General features: G+C 42.9%; 2 protein-coding genes across 5 annotated transcripts in view; one reads left to right on the forward strand and one right to left on the reverse strand.

Annotated features, from left to right (window-relative positions):
- Positions 1-13897, reverse strand: part of LOC128692866 (retinol dehydrogenase 13) — a 483761-nt gene that overhangs the window by 198227 nt on the left and 271637 nt on the right. The window lies entirely within an intron of this gene.
- LOC128693016 (arylsulfatase A) overlaps positions 1-13897 on the forward strand; it is a 30577-nt gene that overhangs the window by 10826 nt on the left and 5854 nt on the right. The window contains exon 6 of the mRNA XM_070091959.1: positions 12946-13053. Coding sequence (XP_069948060.1) covers positions 12946-13053 — 108 coding nt within the window. The remainder of the gene's footprint in view (positions 1-12945; positions 13054-13897) is intronic.

Below are 13897 nucleotides of genomic sequence, written 5' to 3' on the forward strand. Positions count from 1 at the left end.
GAAATGGTGAGGATTAAAAGACGACATAACACTACGTAAATTCAAAACAAGGCAGGAATAAATTGGAGTCTAAAACCCTAAACAAGAGTGAAGCTCTTATCGAAACCAACTTAACCCAAAATATATAATCATTTAGATATTAGTGGAAGACGAAAGATAAACGTTTTTAAAATTCCAACAAGATGGCAGATGGCATTGTCATGGCGGAACCCACTGTGGATGAGGTTGCAAGATGGCCCCCAAAGTTTAAAGGGGGTTGTTAAGATTCCATGGTATTGTAGACCCTGACAAATATCTTTAAAAGATAGAATGATACAAAATGTAGTAAGACATCAACTTTGTATAAACCCAAGTTTCAAACCCAAAAAATTTCTGGGGTCTTTAAAAACCCTCTATTTTTTTTTATATTTTATTTAAAACGAAAGCAACAAAAAAACCCTTAAACAAGGGTTGATATGCTTTTAAAAAAATACATTATGAATCCAATCCTCGGGACGTAAAAAGAAATAACAAACAAATATTAACAAACAAAAAGAAACAAATACACTAGAAAATAAATGACGAAATAAATTAAAAAAAGATGGGAATCTAATCCTATTTACAAGAAAAAAACCAAGGAATAACTGCAGACCCTGTGGCAAAATAAATGAAAAAAATACCCATTCCCTTCAGGATCCTTTTTTAAATAATATTACTTGCATATTTCAAGGCACAAACAATAAGAAGAAAAGATAAATATTGGTTACTCACAACCCCAAATAATCAAAAATGAAAGGACCTACATCAATCTCTGATAAAAAAATCATCTCTTACCAACTAACCCCAGCATAAGCCCCAAACAGTCCCCTCGCCTTACCAAAAGTCTTACAGTCAAAAAAACTAAAAAACCCAAAAGCTTTCCCCCATCACAGGCTGACACATTATATAATATGAAAAATTTTTAAAAAACAAAAAACCGTTTTGGACAGCTAAAGGAAATTTAAGTTAAACAAAGAAAAGGAGATTTGAATGACATTAACACTTTTATATAACTGAACCCCAAACCCCTCCCCAACAACCACCCCCCCAAAACAAAAACATTACCACAGCAAAAAACCCCTTTGTGCATCCCCCCAGAGGGCCCCCGTTCACCCCTGAACTTAACCCCCCCCTTTCACCGCTAACAATGCCCAACTCATCTAATCCCCTGCTGAAAAACCCTTTTGGACTTTATTTTCCCCGATTCAAATTCATAAAGGCCCACCAAACCCCCCTTTCACCCTCCCAATCCCCATTCCTCTCACCCCGGATACAAAAAAAAAACCCAATTATATCGTGATTGCACATTCCCGGCCCTCTACCTCCCAGTAAAAATTTAACCCCCAAAAGATACCCGCCCCCCCCCCACTGTCCTCAGCCTTTCCCCATCCTTTCCTATCTCCCAAAATTTCAAAAATACCCTTAAAACCCTTTCCTTATCCCCGCACACCACACCCTTCCACCATCAACCCTTTTTCAAAAGGCCCCAAAAGAGGCAGTTCTGGAGAAAAGGAAAACCCCAATTTGGCCCATGAAATCAACCGTAAACCTCTCCCATATATCCCCCCACGCAACATAGGGTAGTTTTCCCTTCGGCCACTTTCGCCCCTACAGCATGCTCTAAAACCCCCCAAAAACTTTTTGGTGACATGCAGAAAGCCCCAACACCTTCATACACCCATCCCGCCCCCTCCTCCCACATTCCCCCTCTTATGTGTCATTCACGCCCCCCCCGCTTGTCCACCCGAAACCCCCCTTTAAAATTCCCTTGACTTTTCCAAATCAATCAACCCCAACCCTCCTCTGTAGGGGTCCCACCCCTATAACCCATTACAGGAAAAAAAAGGGAAAAACCTCTAACAGCCTGAAATCGGGACCTGAAAGGGTATTGACTTGGATTTTACGAAAAACACATTCAAAAAATCACATGCTGATGTATTAAAAATGATTGGTCTCCCCATCCGCGCCCCCCCCATCCAAAACAAGTCCAGTTCCCCTTGCCTCTCTGACTCCAAAACATTTTCCCCACACACTTTTACCCTTCCAATATTCCAACGTCACCCCACCCCCAATCCTTTTCCCCCACCCAACTCCAAAGAATAATTTTATTTCCCCCACATTAACCCAAACCGTAACCCCGTAAAATTTATTAAACATCCTCTACCACACGCCCCCTCACCGCAGGTTGTGTGTCACCCAGCCCATTTTCCCTCTACTTCCTCCCCCCAACACCTCCATACCCCCCACCTCTCTACAAAAAGGTTTTAAAAAGGGAAAAAACAATTGAAAAGGGGGACCCCCTGCTAACCCCAAACATGGATACCCCCCCCAGCCCATTTACCTGAAAAACCCCACCCCTTTTAAAATGTCTCGCCAAGCACCACCCCCCCCAAAACCCCCTGCCTTTAATATGTCCCAAACACCTCAGTTTACCATCTCGCCTTTCCAAACTAAGCGACCCCCTTGCCCCCCCCGACCTTAAAAAATTTTTTAAAATACAACCCCCCGTCATACATCGTCCCCCAGACACACCACTTGTCCTCTGCCCCTCTATCCACCACACACTCCATCCATTTACAAAAATTTTTAAAAATCTTAATAAACCCAAAGTTTTACCCCAAACCCCACCGTTTTGTCGTCCCTTTGGCACTAAACTCCCCGAGTTCCGAACCTACCCTCCTCCCCCTTTTCTGTTTTTGTTTCCCACTAGAAACTCAAAAACCCCAATTTCAAAAACCGGGGCCAAAACCGTTTTTTATTTTGCCATCCCTTCAAAAGCCCCCCAAACCCCCCCTTTCTTAATATCCCCAACCCATGGACCCTGATTTTAACAAAGATTTCCCCCCAAAACCCCCCCCCACATCCCCCCTGCACTCAGAAAACCCCAACCACCTATCCCGAATCACCATCGCCTCCATTGTTCTTAATTTTGCCCCGCCTTATATCCACCAAGTCCTCATGACCACCACCCTTCAATTTATGCCAATGGGCCTCTTCCCCATAAAAAAGGAATGCAGACCCCACAGCCTCTTAAAATCACCCTGCACCTCACCGATCAAATCTGTCATTCTGCAAACTAACCCCTCCTTTAACAACTTTTTTCCTCCATGGATCTCCCCTCCCTGCACCCCCTCTCATAACAACTTTGCACCCTACCGAAACCCAACCTTATCACCCAACCCCTGGTACTTTTCCCATTGCCAAAACTCCCAGCCCTCTCCTTGCTACCCCATCCCCCCACCCCAGCAAGTCACCCACATCCCTACCCCCCCCAAAACCCCCACAGCCCCAAAAATCACCCCCTCCTCCACCCCAAAAGCTACATTTAACTTCCAATCCCCTGATCCCTCTTAGGAAAGCTGGGCCACGTCACCCGGGGAAAAGCTTTATGATCCATAATAAGCTTCTACCTCGCCCCCATCACCCCAAACCTTTTCCTCCTAAGCTATCTGGGCCAAACCTTTATGAAACGATGTAACCATCAGGCCCCCATAATAAACCCCTAACCCCCGCCCAGCAAAAGATCCCCTTTGGCAAAAAACACCCCCCCTGGCCCAATCCTTTCTACACACAACCAATACCGCCCGATTTTTAAAAGAGATCAAAAAAAACAAAACATCAGAAAAACCCCTTTTTTCTTCACCCCAAAATCATCCCCCGAACACACAAACCACTCCCCGGGCTAAACCCTCCACCATCCATCTCGAGTCCCCCCCTCCCCCTCCTCTCTATTTACAAAAGGGGCCTTCTCCAATCAGGATCCCAACCCCACCTTCAAACGTTCTGAAGCACAAAAACCCAAATCCGCCATTCTCCAAAATCTTAAAATTATGCTTCTCCCAAAACACAATATTTTGGCAAAACCCCAAAACCCGAGCCCCGCCACTTCCCCCAAACCCCATTTACATTTACAGTCTACACCTGAAACCTTCGTGAACCCCCTTGCCCGAACCCCTTCCAAGGCGAACCCACCTCCCCCCACCCCCCTTCCACTGTAGCGCGATTTGGTAAAAACACATGACCGACACACTTGTGGTGCCCCACCCCCATGTCACCCAAATGGTTTCTTTGGCCTCGCCGGGCAAAATCATGAATCAGGGCTTTTTCCCCTTTAAAAAAACACCCCGATCCATGTTCAGTGGGAGTGCCCCTTACCTCTGCCCACCTACCACAGTCACCCCCCAAAAACGGCCCGCAATCAGCACGCCCCCTCGCCTCGCCCCTGGCCCTTTCCACCGACTGAAATAAGTCGTCATCCCCAAAAACCTGTCCCAACGCTCAAAACCCAAATCCCCCGCTCTTTCCCTCGCCACTCAACTTGGTTTTCCCCTTTCCCAAAAAGGGAGCCATGACCTGGGGCATTGAGGGGCCCTACCCACCATCGGGAACCTCTCCACCCCTCCCCCCAAAGAAAATTTGGCCCATTTACGGGGCCCCGCTGACGGGCCCCCGTGGGGTCAGGCCCCGCCCGTCCTGCGCATCCCGCCCCTGCCTCCCACACTCGATTTTTAAATCCCACAAGCCTGCAAGTTTTGGGCGCTGCCCGCTAATGGAATAACTTTTCCAAGTCCTCTAGATGAAAAACGAGGGAAAGGGGAAGCCTCAGCATCATCTTCGGTTGAACATACCCCCCCGCCGCCCCACCTCCTGGTCCCGGGTTTTTCCCGGGAAAAAAAATTTCAAAACGTTCCTAGGTCTGTCCCCGGTTTAAAGGGCCCCGTGTTTTCCCCGGTGTGTGTTCAACAACAATGAGCGAACCGTATTGGAGTTAACGAAAACAGCCATCTTGATCCCCCACCATTCATACCTGTGATCGGTTTTTTTAAAAAAATCCGTGCCCCCCATTGAGCGATACCCACGCCCTGACGCAATGCCCATGGCAATAATCATAGGTAGAATCCCCTTGGCAGACTGATGTAACAAAACCCCCTAAAATAAAAAAGTGTTGGAAGCCTTCTTTTTCGCGCCCTCTTAAAACAAACGCAGGGAAAGGGCCCATCAAAGGGTGTGTGAAACACAACCACAGCCCAAGAGGGGAATGGTCATTTCATAATTCCCGATATGTAAGAAATACGTTTTCATGTGCTTGGGCGGATTAAAAAGTTCCCCCCCAGTGGTGTTTCATTCTCTGTGAGAGATTTAAAAAGAGCAGACCCCTTTCCCAAAAAACCCTTAATTTTCATTAAATATACTTTTTTAACTCTATTTAAAAGAAAAATATAATGGGGGGATCAAGTGTTTGGGGGACTGGAAGAGGAGAAGGGGATGATTTTTTTTGGGGGGATTTACGGGCAAAATTTTTGAAATCATAGAAGTGCCTTTTTTCCGAGTGATGGCGGTGTTGGAACGGGGGAATTTTAGAAGTGCCTGAGACTCTCGGCTTAAAAGCTACGCCAACACCACCCAAAATACAAGCAAAATTTTGATTTTGGGAATTTGACTATCAAATCGTACCCAGAGAATACACCCTCACCCCAAACCCTCACCCCTACCCGATAACTTATACTCTGCTTTCTTTTTGTATTGAATTAATAAGGCCACTGGTTTAAAATCTAAAAAAACCCTAGTTCCCGGGCCCATCTTAAAACTTGTCGGGGTTACCATTTTTACCCTCTATCCAGTGTACATAAACGTTTAAACCATATTCTTTTATTAAAATTTCATGATATTAGTATACATGGGGAAAGAAACTTAGATGGATGGGGAAAACTGTGTTGACCCCGGGCAGGAGGCCCAAAAGGGTTGGGGAGGAGGAAGGGGGGGAAACTTTGGGGAAAGGGCCCTTTGGTGTAGATTGGAAAGTGAATGGGCTGTGTAATAAAGTGAAGAGGGAATGGATGCTCATTAAAATAGAGGGGCGTCTATTTCTCGGAGCAAATTTCCGAAGGAAGAGGCAGAGGGGGGGCTTTTTTACTCTCCCCCTGCACGTTGAAAGGGGGGGGTTATTGATAAAGGAGGCGAGCCCGTTGTGTTTAAGGGAGGGGGGGGGGGGAGGGTTTGTTGGATGGGTGGTGGATGGGGGGAGGGGGAACCTTTTTAAGTGGTTTCACCAGTGGAAAAAGATTAAAAAGGGGGGGTTTTAGTTTTTACCGGGGCCACTTTGGGGGGGATAATTTTTAAAGGGAGCGATTTGGGGCACAAGGGGGGAAACCATTTTCAGAGAATTTTGGTATGCGTTGAGGTGGGTGGTGGGGGTGGAGAGCACCCTGGAAGGGCTTAAAAATGCAAATTCCGGTATTGTCAAAGTTTTTCCTAAAAGAAGTAGCCCGATCATGGGGGGTTGGAGGGAGTGGGGGTTTGCTAATTTAGAGGATACTGGGAAAAAAATAGGTGTTAGAAGATGAGGGGGGGGGTTTTCAGCGCTGTGGGAGGGGTTAAAAGGAGGTAAAAAAAGAGGGTGTGGGTGGGGGGGGGTGTGGAAGGAAGGATTTGGGAAGTGTGGGAAGGGAAACGGATCAATTCTTTAAAAAATCCATTAACTATTTTAGGGAAAGGGTTTAAAGGGGGTTTTTATGAAGGGGGGGGTGGAGGGGACCATCCCTGGACGACATTATGGTAATTAAGGGGAGGCTGCCGGACGGAAGGTTCCAAAGGGGGAAATCAGAGGTGGAGGTGTTTGGGGGGAAAAGGCCGCGTGTGTATTGGGGAGGGAAAAAAGTCAGCAGGCAACAGTTATTCCATGGTTGGGGGTTCAGAGTTTGGGGGGGTGGGTATAGGGTGGGGCAGGATAAAACTACAGATGGGGTGGGTTGTTTTTGGGGTAAGGGGAGAGCAGTATTGGCAAGAGGAAGAGGCAGGGCTGGGGATTTGAAAGGTGTGTGGAATTGAATGTCGTTTGGAAAAAGATAGGGAAGCACTGGGTGGGAAAAAAAGGGGGAAAATGGAGAGTTTAATGAAATCAAGAAAAAGGCAATCATGGGTCGGGAGAGTTTTTCAACAATTAGCAAGATTTTTTTTAAAATTATTAAATTTTATGGAGGGAGGGGGAAAATTGGGGGAAAAACAGGGGAACAGCTGTAGTAGTCTTGGTACCGAAGGGTAAAGGGCAGATACCAGGGGCCCCAAGTGTTTTCAGTGTTTTCAAAATTTTTAAAATTAAATGTGTAGTAGGGGGTTTATCAAATTTTTGAACTGGGGGTGGGGGGGTTTCTGGGTTTCGAGAGGGGGAAAGGGGGCTTTGGGTTTCAGAGTCTAATGCCAAGGGGCATATGAAGATGGAGGGAAAGAGCATCCTTGGGGGAAAAGGGTTTTGGGGGAAAAAATAGTGGGATAAAATGTTTTATCTGGGGGAATGGCGGGGGCAAGGGGAAAAAAGATTGGGGGGGGATTGTAATGGGGAGGGGGCGAAGGAGCCCTTGTCCGGTTTTTTTACAAAGGCCCCCAAAGAATGGTGGAGGAAAAGGGGGGAGGGGAAAGGGTGGAGTTGGGGGGTTCCAGTTCTAAAGGGAGGAGATATCCACTGTTCTGGTTGGGGGGGGATGGAGGAAACCTTTGATGGGGTAGTCGAACGTTCGCAGGGGGAACTGAATGAGGGAATTAAAAATCCATGGTCATGGGGTTGAGCGGGGGGGGGGTGAGTGGGGTAGTTGGGGTGACAAAAGGGGGACTTGTTTAAAATTTTGGGGCTATCTAGAGTTGGATTTGCCCGGGGGAAAAAGATTTGGTTTGGGACAGGGTTCTGGGTGCGGGGCATTGGGGCCTTATCATTTACCCGCGCTGCCTTGTTTTCGTTTTTTGATAGCGGGTTTATTTGGGGAGTTCCAACCGGGGCAATTGCAAATATTTAGGGGTTTTTTAAAATTTTGTTTGGGGGGGAATTTAAAGATGAAATTTTTGCCAGGGGGGGGAAGAATTTTAATGGGGGTTAAAGTTCTTCATTTAAAAGGAGGGATGAGGGGGGTGGGGGGGGAGGGGGTTCAGATAAAAGTGATTTCAACATATTATTTGGGGAATTTGGGGAAACATTTTTAGGTCTTTTAAGGACAAAGGGAAAAAAGTATGGGATGTTAGTGGGGAGGGTGGGCATGGGGAGGGGCCAAATAAAGAAAGGGGAAACCCGAAATTTTTTGGGAAAAAAAGGTGATTATGTTTTTTATGGGGTTTAGTCTGTGGGTTTTTTGGGGTAGGGTGGTTGGGGGGGTCTGTGGAATAGGATGGAGGATTTTGGTTCCCCAAGTGTATTTTTGTGGGGATGGGGGGGTCAGGGGTTGGAGCAGGGGGCCAAAGGGTAAGAGGGAAAAACATTTTTTCTGGGGCATTAAATCTTGACGGGGGTATGGTGAGATATTAGGGTTGGGGGCAAGGTAGATTATATATACATAAGTGGGGAAATGAGGGGGAAAGGTTTTGGCGGTTGTTTTTTAAAGTTGTGGAACAGAAAATTTATGGGGGAAGGGGGAGCTTTTGAGGGTATAGGCAGTTAGAGGTTTAAAATTTTAAATTAGGGGGGAGGGGAGGGGGGGTAAATGCTAATGTGATGGAATGTCGGGGAGAAAACATCCCCGTTTGGGTAGTTGACAAGAATGTGGAATTTAGTGGGAAAAAAGGGTGGAAAAAGTAACGGGGGAATGTTTATTTCCACAAAAACAGTTGTGGTTGTCTGCCCGGGGGGCCCGACGCGCTGATGATTGGGTTTGGGTTGAACTATTGGCGTTCCGACGTTTAATAGAAGTGTATCTTACCCGGTTTAACAATTTTGACTTGGGCCCTGTTTCCTTTTTGTTAATATTTTTTTTAATTTTATGTCTTTTTTACCACAAAACTTTATAAACCCCCAAATTTTTCATATGCCAAATTATGATGTTGGGGAAAAGGGAAAATTTTCATTTGGGGGGACAGGGGGAATTAATTTTAATGAGTTTAACATTTACGGAAAAAACTTTTTGGGTTTTAATTGTTTGAAATGTTTTCACATTGTGTTGTATTATTTGGGAATTTTTTATACTTTATCATCGCTTGTATTTTAAAAGTTTATTTTTGTGGTAATGTTTGGTTTTTGGTAAATAAACATGTACAAGTGCCTTTTGCCCGTTGACCTTCTTTTTTAATTTTTTGAGGTGTATGGTTTTAGGATTCGTTTTTAATATTCCCAATGTTTTGTTATGGTTTTCGATTTGGATTCTTATCAATATTTAAAACATTTAAAAATTTTTTTGCTTAATGAAATCTGTTTTTGGTTTGGTGTGTGGAAGGAAAAAATTTTTTTAAACACAAAAAATTTTTAAGTTATGCCAAGTTGCCTGTAGAGTAAATACGTAATGGTGGTGGGAGTGTAATCCACCCTTTTTTTTAAAAAACCCCCCGGAGGGGGTGTGTAATCCATTTAAATGGGTTTTGAAGTGTAATACCACTGAATGTATGGTGTGTGAGATGAAAAACATTTTTAAAAAAACATGAGGGGGGAAGGAATACCCAAAATTTTTTAAAAACACAAAAAGATGTAACATTTGGGGGGGGAGGAAACCCCTGTAATGTATTTTGGGGTGAATTAATACCACAAAAATTGTAATGAAAGGGGGGGAGTGTTCCCCCAAACAAATGTACTTTTTTGGGGGGTGTGAGAGTGTAACCATGTAATGTATGGGGTGTGGGAGGTTAATACCACTGTTTAAAAACCCCAAAGGGGTTTTGTGAGAGTGTAAACCACTGTAATGTATGGGGTGGGAGTGTAATACCATTAATGTATTTGGAGGGGTAAACCACTGTAATGAGGTGTGAGAGGTAAAACCACTGTAATATGGTGGGATATTACGTTTGGGCATTTTGGTTCTTGTGTATTAACTGTTCTGTATTTATACCCCCTTGTATTTATTTTTTTAAAAAAAATATAAAAAGAAAAAAAAACATCCCTATCCTAAAATTTTTAACATCACCAATTCCCCCGAGGAATTTGGGGAAAAGTGAGCGAGGATTGGCGACGCCCTTTATAAATGGCTGTAAACGGGGGTTTTAAATCACCCTCCCCATCAATTTACTCTTCTTTTCACCCAGACAAAGGATGTATAATCAGGGTAAACAGGCCGATGTCTAATATCCCCAGGCTTTGTGTGCGACTTATTTTTAAACCCCAAATTGAATTCGCAGGTTAAGATATGCCAAACTGGTTCATTTAAAGGGCAAAATAAAGACAACCCACCCTTAGATGGAAAGTTTTAAAAAACACCCTCACCATTTACTTGTAAATCAAAAAAGATTTTTTCGCCATGTTTAACCTGCCCACAGTTGTAGCGTCAATCATTTTAGCAGCCATGAAACTAATTAAATTTCAAACACACCTGCACTTCCTATTTTATGTATGCTTTATTAAAATTTTGGGAGAACGTGACAGAGTATATTAATAAATTAAAAATAAAAAATTATACATTTAAATTACCACCTGAAAAAACTACATCACAAATTATAAAGGCAAACTGACACTATTATTGTAGTTGATTTACGTACTGAATCAAAAAGTTTTAAACCCATCCAACAAACTTTTTCAACCTTTTATATGTTACTCCTGGTGATTGTTATAATTTATCAAGTTCATTAATTGAACTTAATAAAATTTAAAAAACTATTTTGTTTTAAATAAAGAACGGGGTTAAAAAAAAAATTTTTTATAAAAACAATAATGAAGTTTTCGTCTCATTATTTTATAAAAACTTTTAAAAAATTAGTGAGACAGTGAAAAATTTGATATTTTTCAAAAATTAAAAGGTACACATCCAGTTGATTTATATAACATTAAATAATGTTTGAGCAACAAGTGTACTTACTTACGCTCATTCTCCTCAGCCATCTCAATGCTAGACATATCGCGGCCATTTTTTTGTGGTTTAAATGTTTTTATTGGTTTATGTAACTCAAGAGTGAAGGAACACTACAGTAGGACTACTGGTTGTTAAGCCCAGCTGCCCTACTAAAAATTTCCATCCATCCAACCTTTTTTTAAAGCCGCTATTAGTTTTTTTTATAATAATAATAATAATAAAATAATAATAAAAAAAATAATGCCAATCAGTTCTCCCATACCCTTTTAAATTTAAATCGTTAGCATGAACTTTTTGGTTTTTATTTTTTTTGGTTGATAATTTCTGTACGTTATTTACATTCTTCCATTTTTTCATTTTCCTTTTTATATTTCAAATATCGTCCCTAAATAGACGTCCTTCCAGAGAGGAAATTCATGCTTTAGCCTATCTCTAGAAAGGTCCGATACATGGGACGTTCCATGCTTTTTTGTATATTTTCCTTGTTAAATGAGGCATTACTAAGATTATAGAAAACGAACTTCCCTTTAGATTTTCATTATTTATACCATGATTTAAATAAGAACCACTGGGTTTATTGGAACACTTATGCACGTTTCTTGGGTTAAAAATTTTTGCTAACATAACTTATATTGTTTCAAAACCATCCCACCCAGTCTCCAGGTTTTATCACATAGAAGAATTTTGGGAAAGAATGGGCGCCCCAGACACCGTCATATTTTTTGAAATTTCGTTACAATGCCTGCGTCCGACGGGGTCTGACCAGTGAACTCAAAAATACAAAACCCGACATTTGGGGGAAGACACATTGCAACAAAGGAAATTTATTCCGAAATTTTCCCCAGAGGGGTTTTCAGGAATAAGAAAGTACAGGAACAAGGGGAGAGGGACAGCTAAGATGGCAGAATATAATATTCTTTCACCCTAAAATTTATAAAGTCTCAATTGCGTTTCGTAGTAGTTTTAAGTGGTAATCTCTAACTACTAAATCTACTGCCATCTTATGCAATTATTATCCCTCTGTATCGGTGCTACATTACATGAAAGCTTTGCCAATTAATTAGAAATCTTCTGTATTGAGCCAAACCCTTCCTACTGGTAATTTGTGAGCTCGCCGAGTCAATATCTTAAACTAGCAGTTCATATTCGGTCTTTCAACACTTCGCAAACTATGGATGTCACACTTTTACACGAGCATGATCCTACAGTAACTTAACAGGTCAAGTAAAAAATGTTTCTACACACTTAATGCTTTACATCAATTACTCACTGGCCATGAGTTTACCGATAAACACGTATTACAAAATGCCTTTGATCACTGAACACAACGTGCGTTTTGACCTCAGTGTAGTTTACCTGGAGAGGATTTCGGGGGTCAACGCCCCCGCGGCTCAGTCTGAGACCAGGCCTGATGGTGGATCAGGTTCTGACCAAGCAGGCTGTTATTGCTAGTCGCACGTAAATTGGCGTACGAACCACAGCCCGGCTGGTCAAATACTGACTTTAAATGCCTGTCTAGTGCCTTTTTGAAGACAACCAGGGGCCTATTGGTAATCTCCCTTATGTATGCTGGGAGGCAGCTGAACAGTCTTGGGCCCCTGACAAGTAGTGTGTTGTCTCTCGGTGTACTCGTGCGCCCCTGCTTTACACTGGGGAAAAATTGCATCTTCTGCCGAGTCTTTTGCTTTCGTAGGGAGTGATTTTCGTGTCAGTTTGGTACTAATCCCTCTAGGATTTTCCAAGCGTATATTATAATGTATTTTCTCGCCTACGTTCCCAGTAATTTAGGTGCCTTATCGTACTTATGTGTGCCGTGAAAGTTGTTTGTACACTCTCCAGGTCAGCAATTTCGCCTGCCTCGAAAGGGGCAATTAGTGTACAGCGGTATTCTAGCATAGAGAGAACAAGCGATTTGAAGAGAATCATGAGCTTGGAGTTCCTAGTTTTGAAGGTTCTCATTATCCATCCTATCATTTTCTGGTCTTTGTGGTCTTCGATGGCGAGATCCTCTGATATTATCACTCCCAGGTCCTTCACATTACTTTCTTGCTCTACTGTATGGTTAGAATTTGTCGTATACTCTGATACAATTTTAATTTCTTCAAGTTTTCCATATCTGATTAGTTGAAATTTCTCTTCATTGAACTTCATACTGTTTTGAATGGCCCATTTGAAGATTTGGTTGATGTCCGCTTGGAGTCTTGCAGCGTCTTCGATGGGGGTCACAGTCATGGCAATACGGGTGTCATCCGCAAAGACATGGAGCTATGGCTTACATCTCTATGTAAGATATGAGGATGAGGAATAGAATGGGAGCGTACTGTGCCTTGCGGAACAGAGCTTTTCACCGTAGCTGCCTCAGACTTTACTCTGTTTACTATTACTCTGTGTTCTATATGTCAGTAAGTTAAAGATCCATCTACCAGCTTATACTGTTATTCCTTTATCACGCATTTTTCTGTGCTATTACGCCATGGTCACACTTGTCGAAAGCTTTTGCAAAGTCTGTGAATACTACATCTGTGTTTTGTTTATCCTCTACAGCATCCAAGACCTTGTCAGAGTGGTCCAGCAGCTGGGACAGGCAGGAGCGATCTGCTGTAAACCCGTGTTGCCCTGGGTTGTGTAACTGATGGGTATCAAAAATTTTTATGATATGGGATGCTAGTGCTATTGGTATGTAGTTCTTTACAATTGCTTTACTCTCACCTTTGTGGAGTGGGCTATGCCTGTTGTTTTTAGTGAGTATGGGATGACCCGTGTCCTCTCTCTCCATAGAATACTGAAGGCACACGGCAGTTCTTGATGAACACTGAGTTCCATGAATCTGGGCCTGGGGCAGAGTGCATGGGCATGTCATTTATTGTCTTTTCAAAGTCTTGTGGTGTTAGGATAATATCCAAGATTTTTGAGATGACCAAAATTTTGGGTCTCGTTCATAAAGAATTCATTTGGACTGTCGACCCTTAGTCTGGGCAGCGGCTCGCTGAATACTGAGCCGTATTATGATTTTAACATCTCACTCATTTCTTGGGTATCTGTGTATGTCCCATGCTGCCTAAGCAGAGGCCCAATACTGGATGTTGTTTTTCCCTTAGATTTGGCATAAGAGAAGAAGTTTTTTTTTT

Source organism: Cherax quadricarinatus, chromosome 38 (assembly GCF_038502225.1).
Source record: "Cherax quadricarinatus isolate ZL_2023a chromosome 38, ASM3850222v1, whole genome shotgun sequence".
NCBI lineage: Eukaryota > Metazoa > Arthropoda > Malacostraca > Decapoda > Parastacidae > Cherax > Cherax quadricarinatus.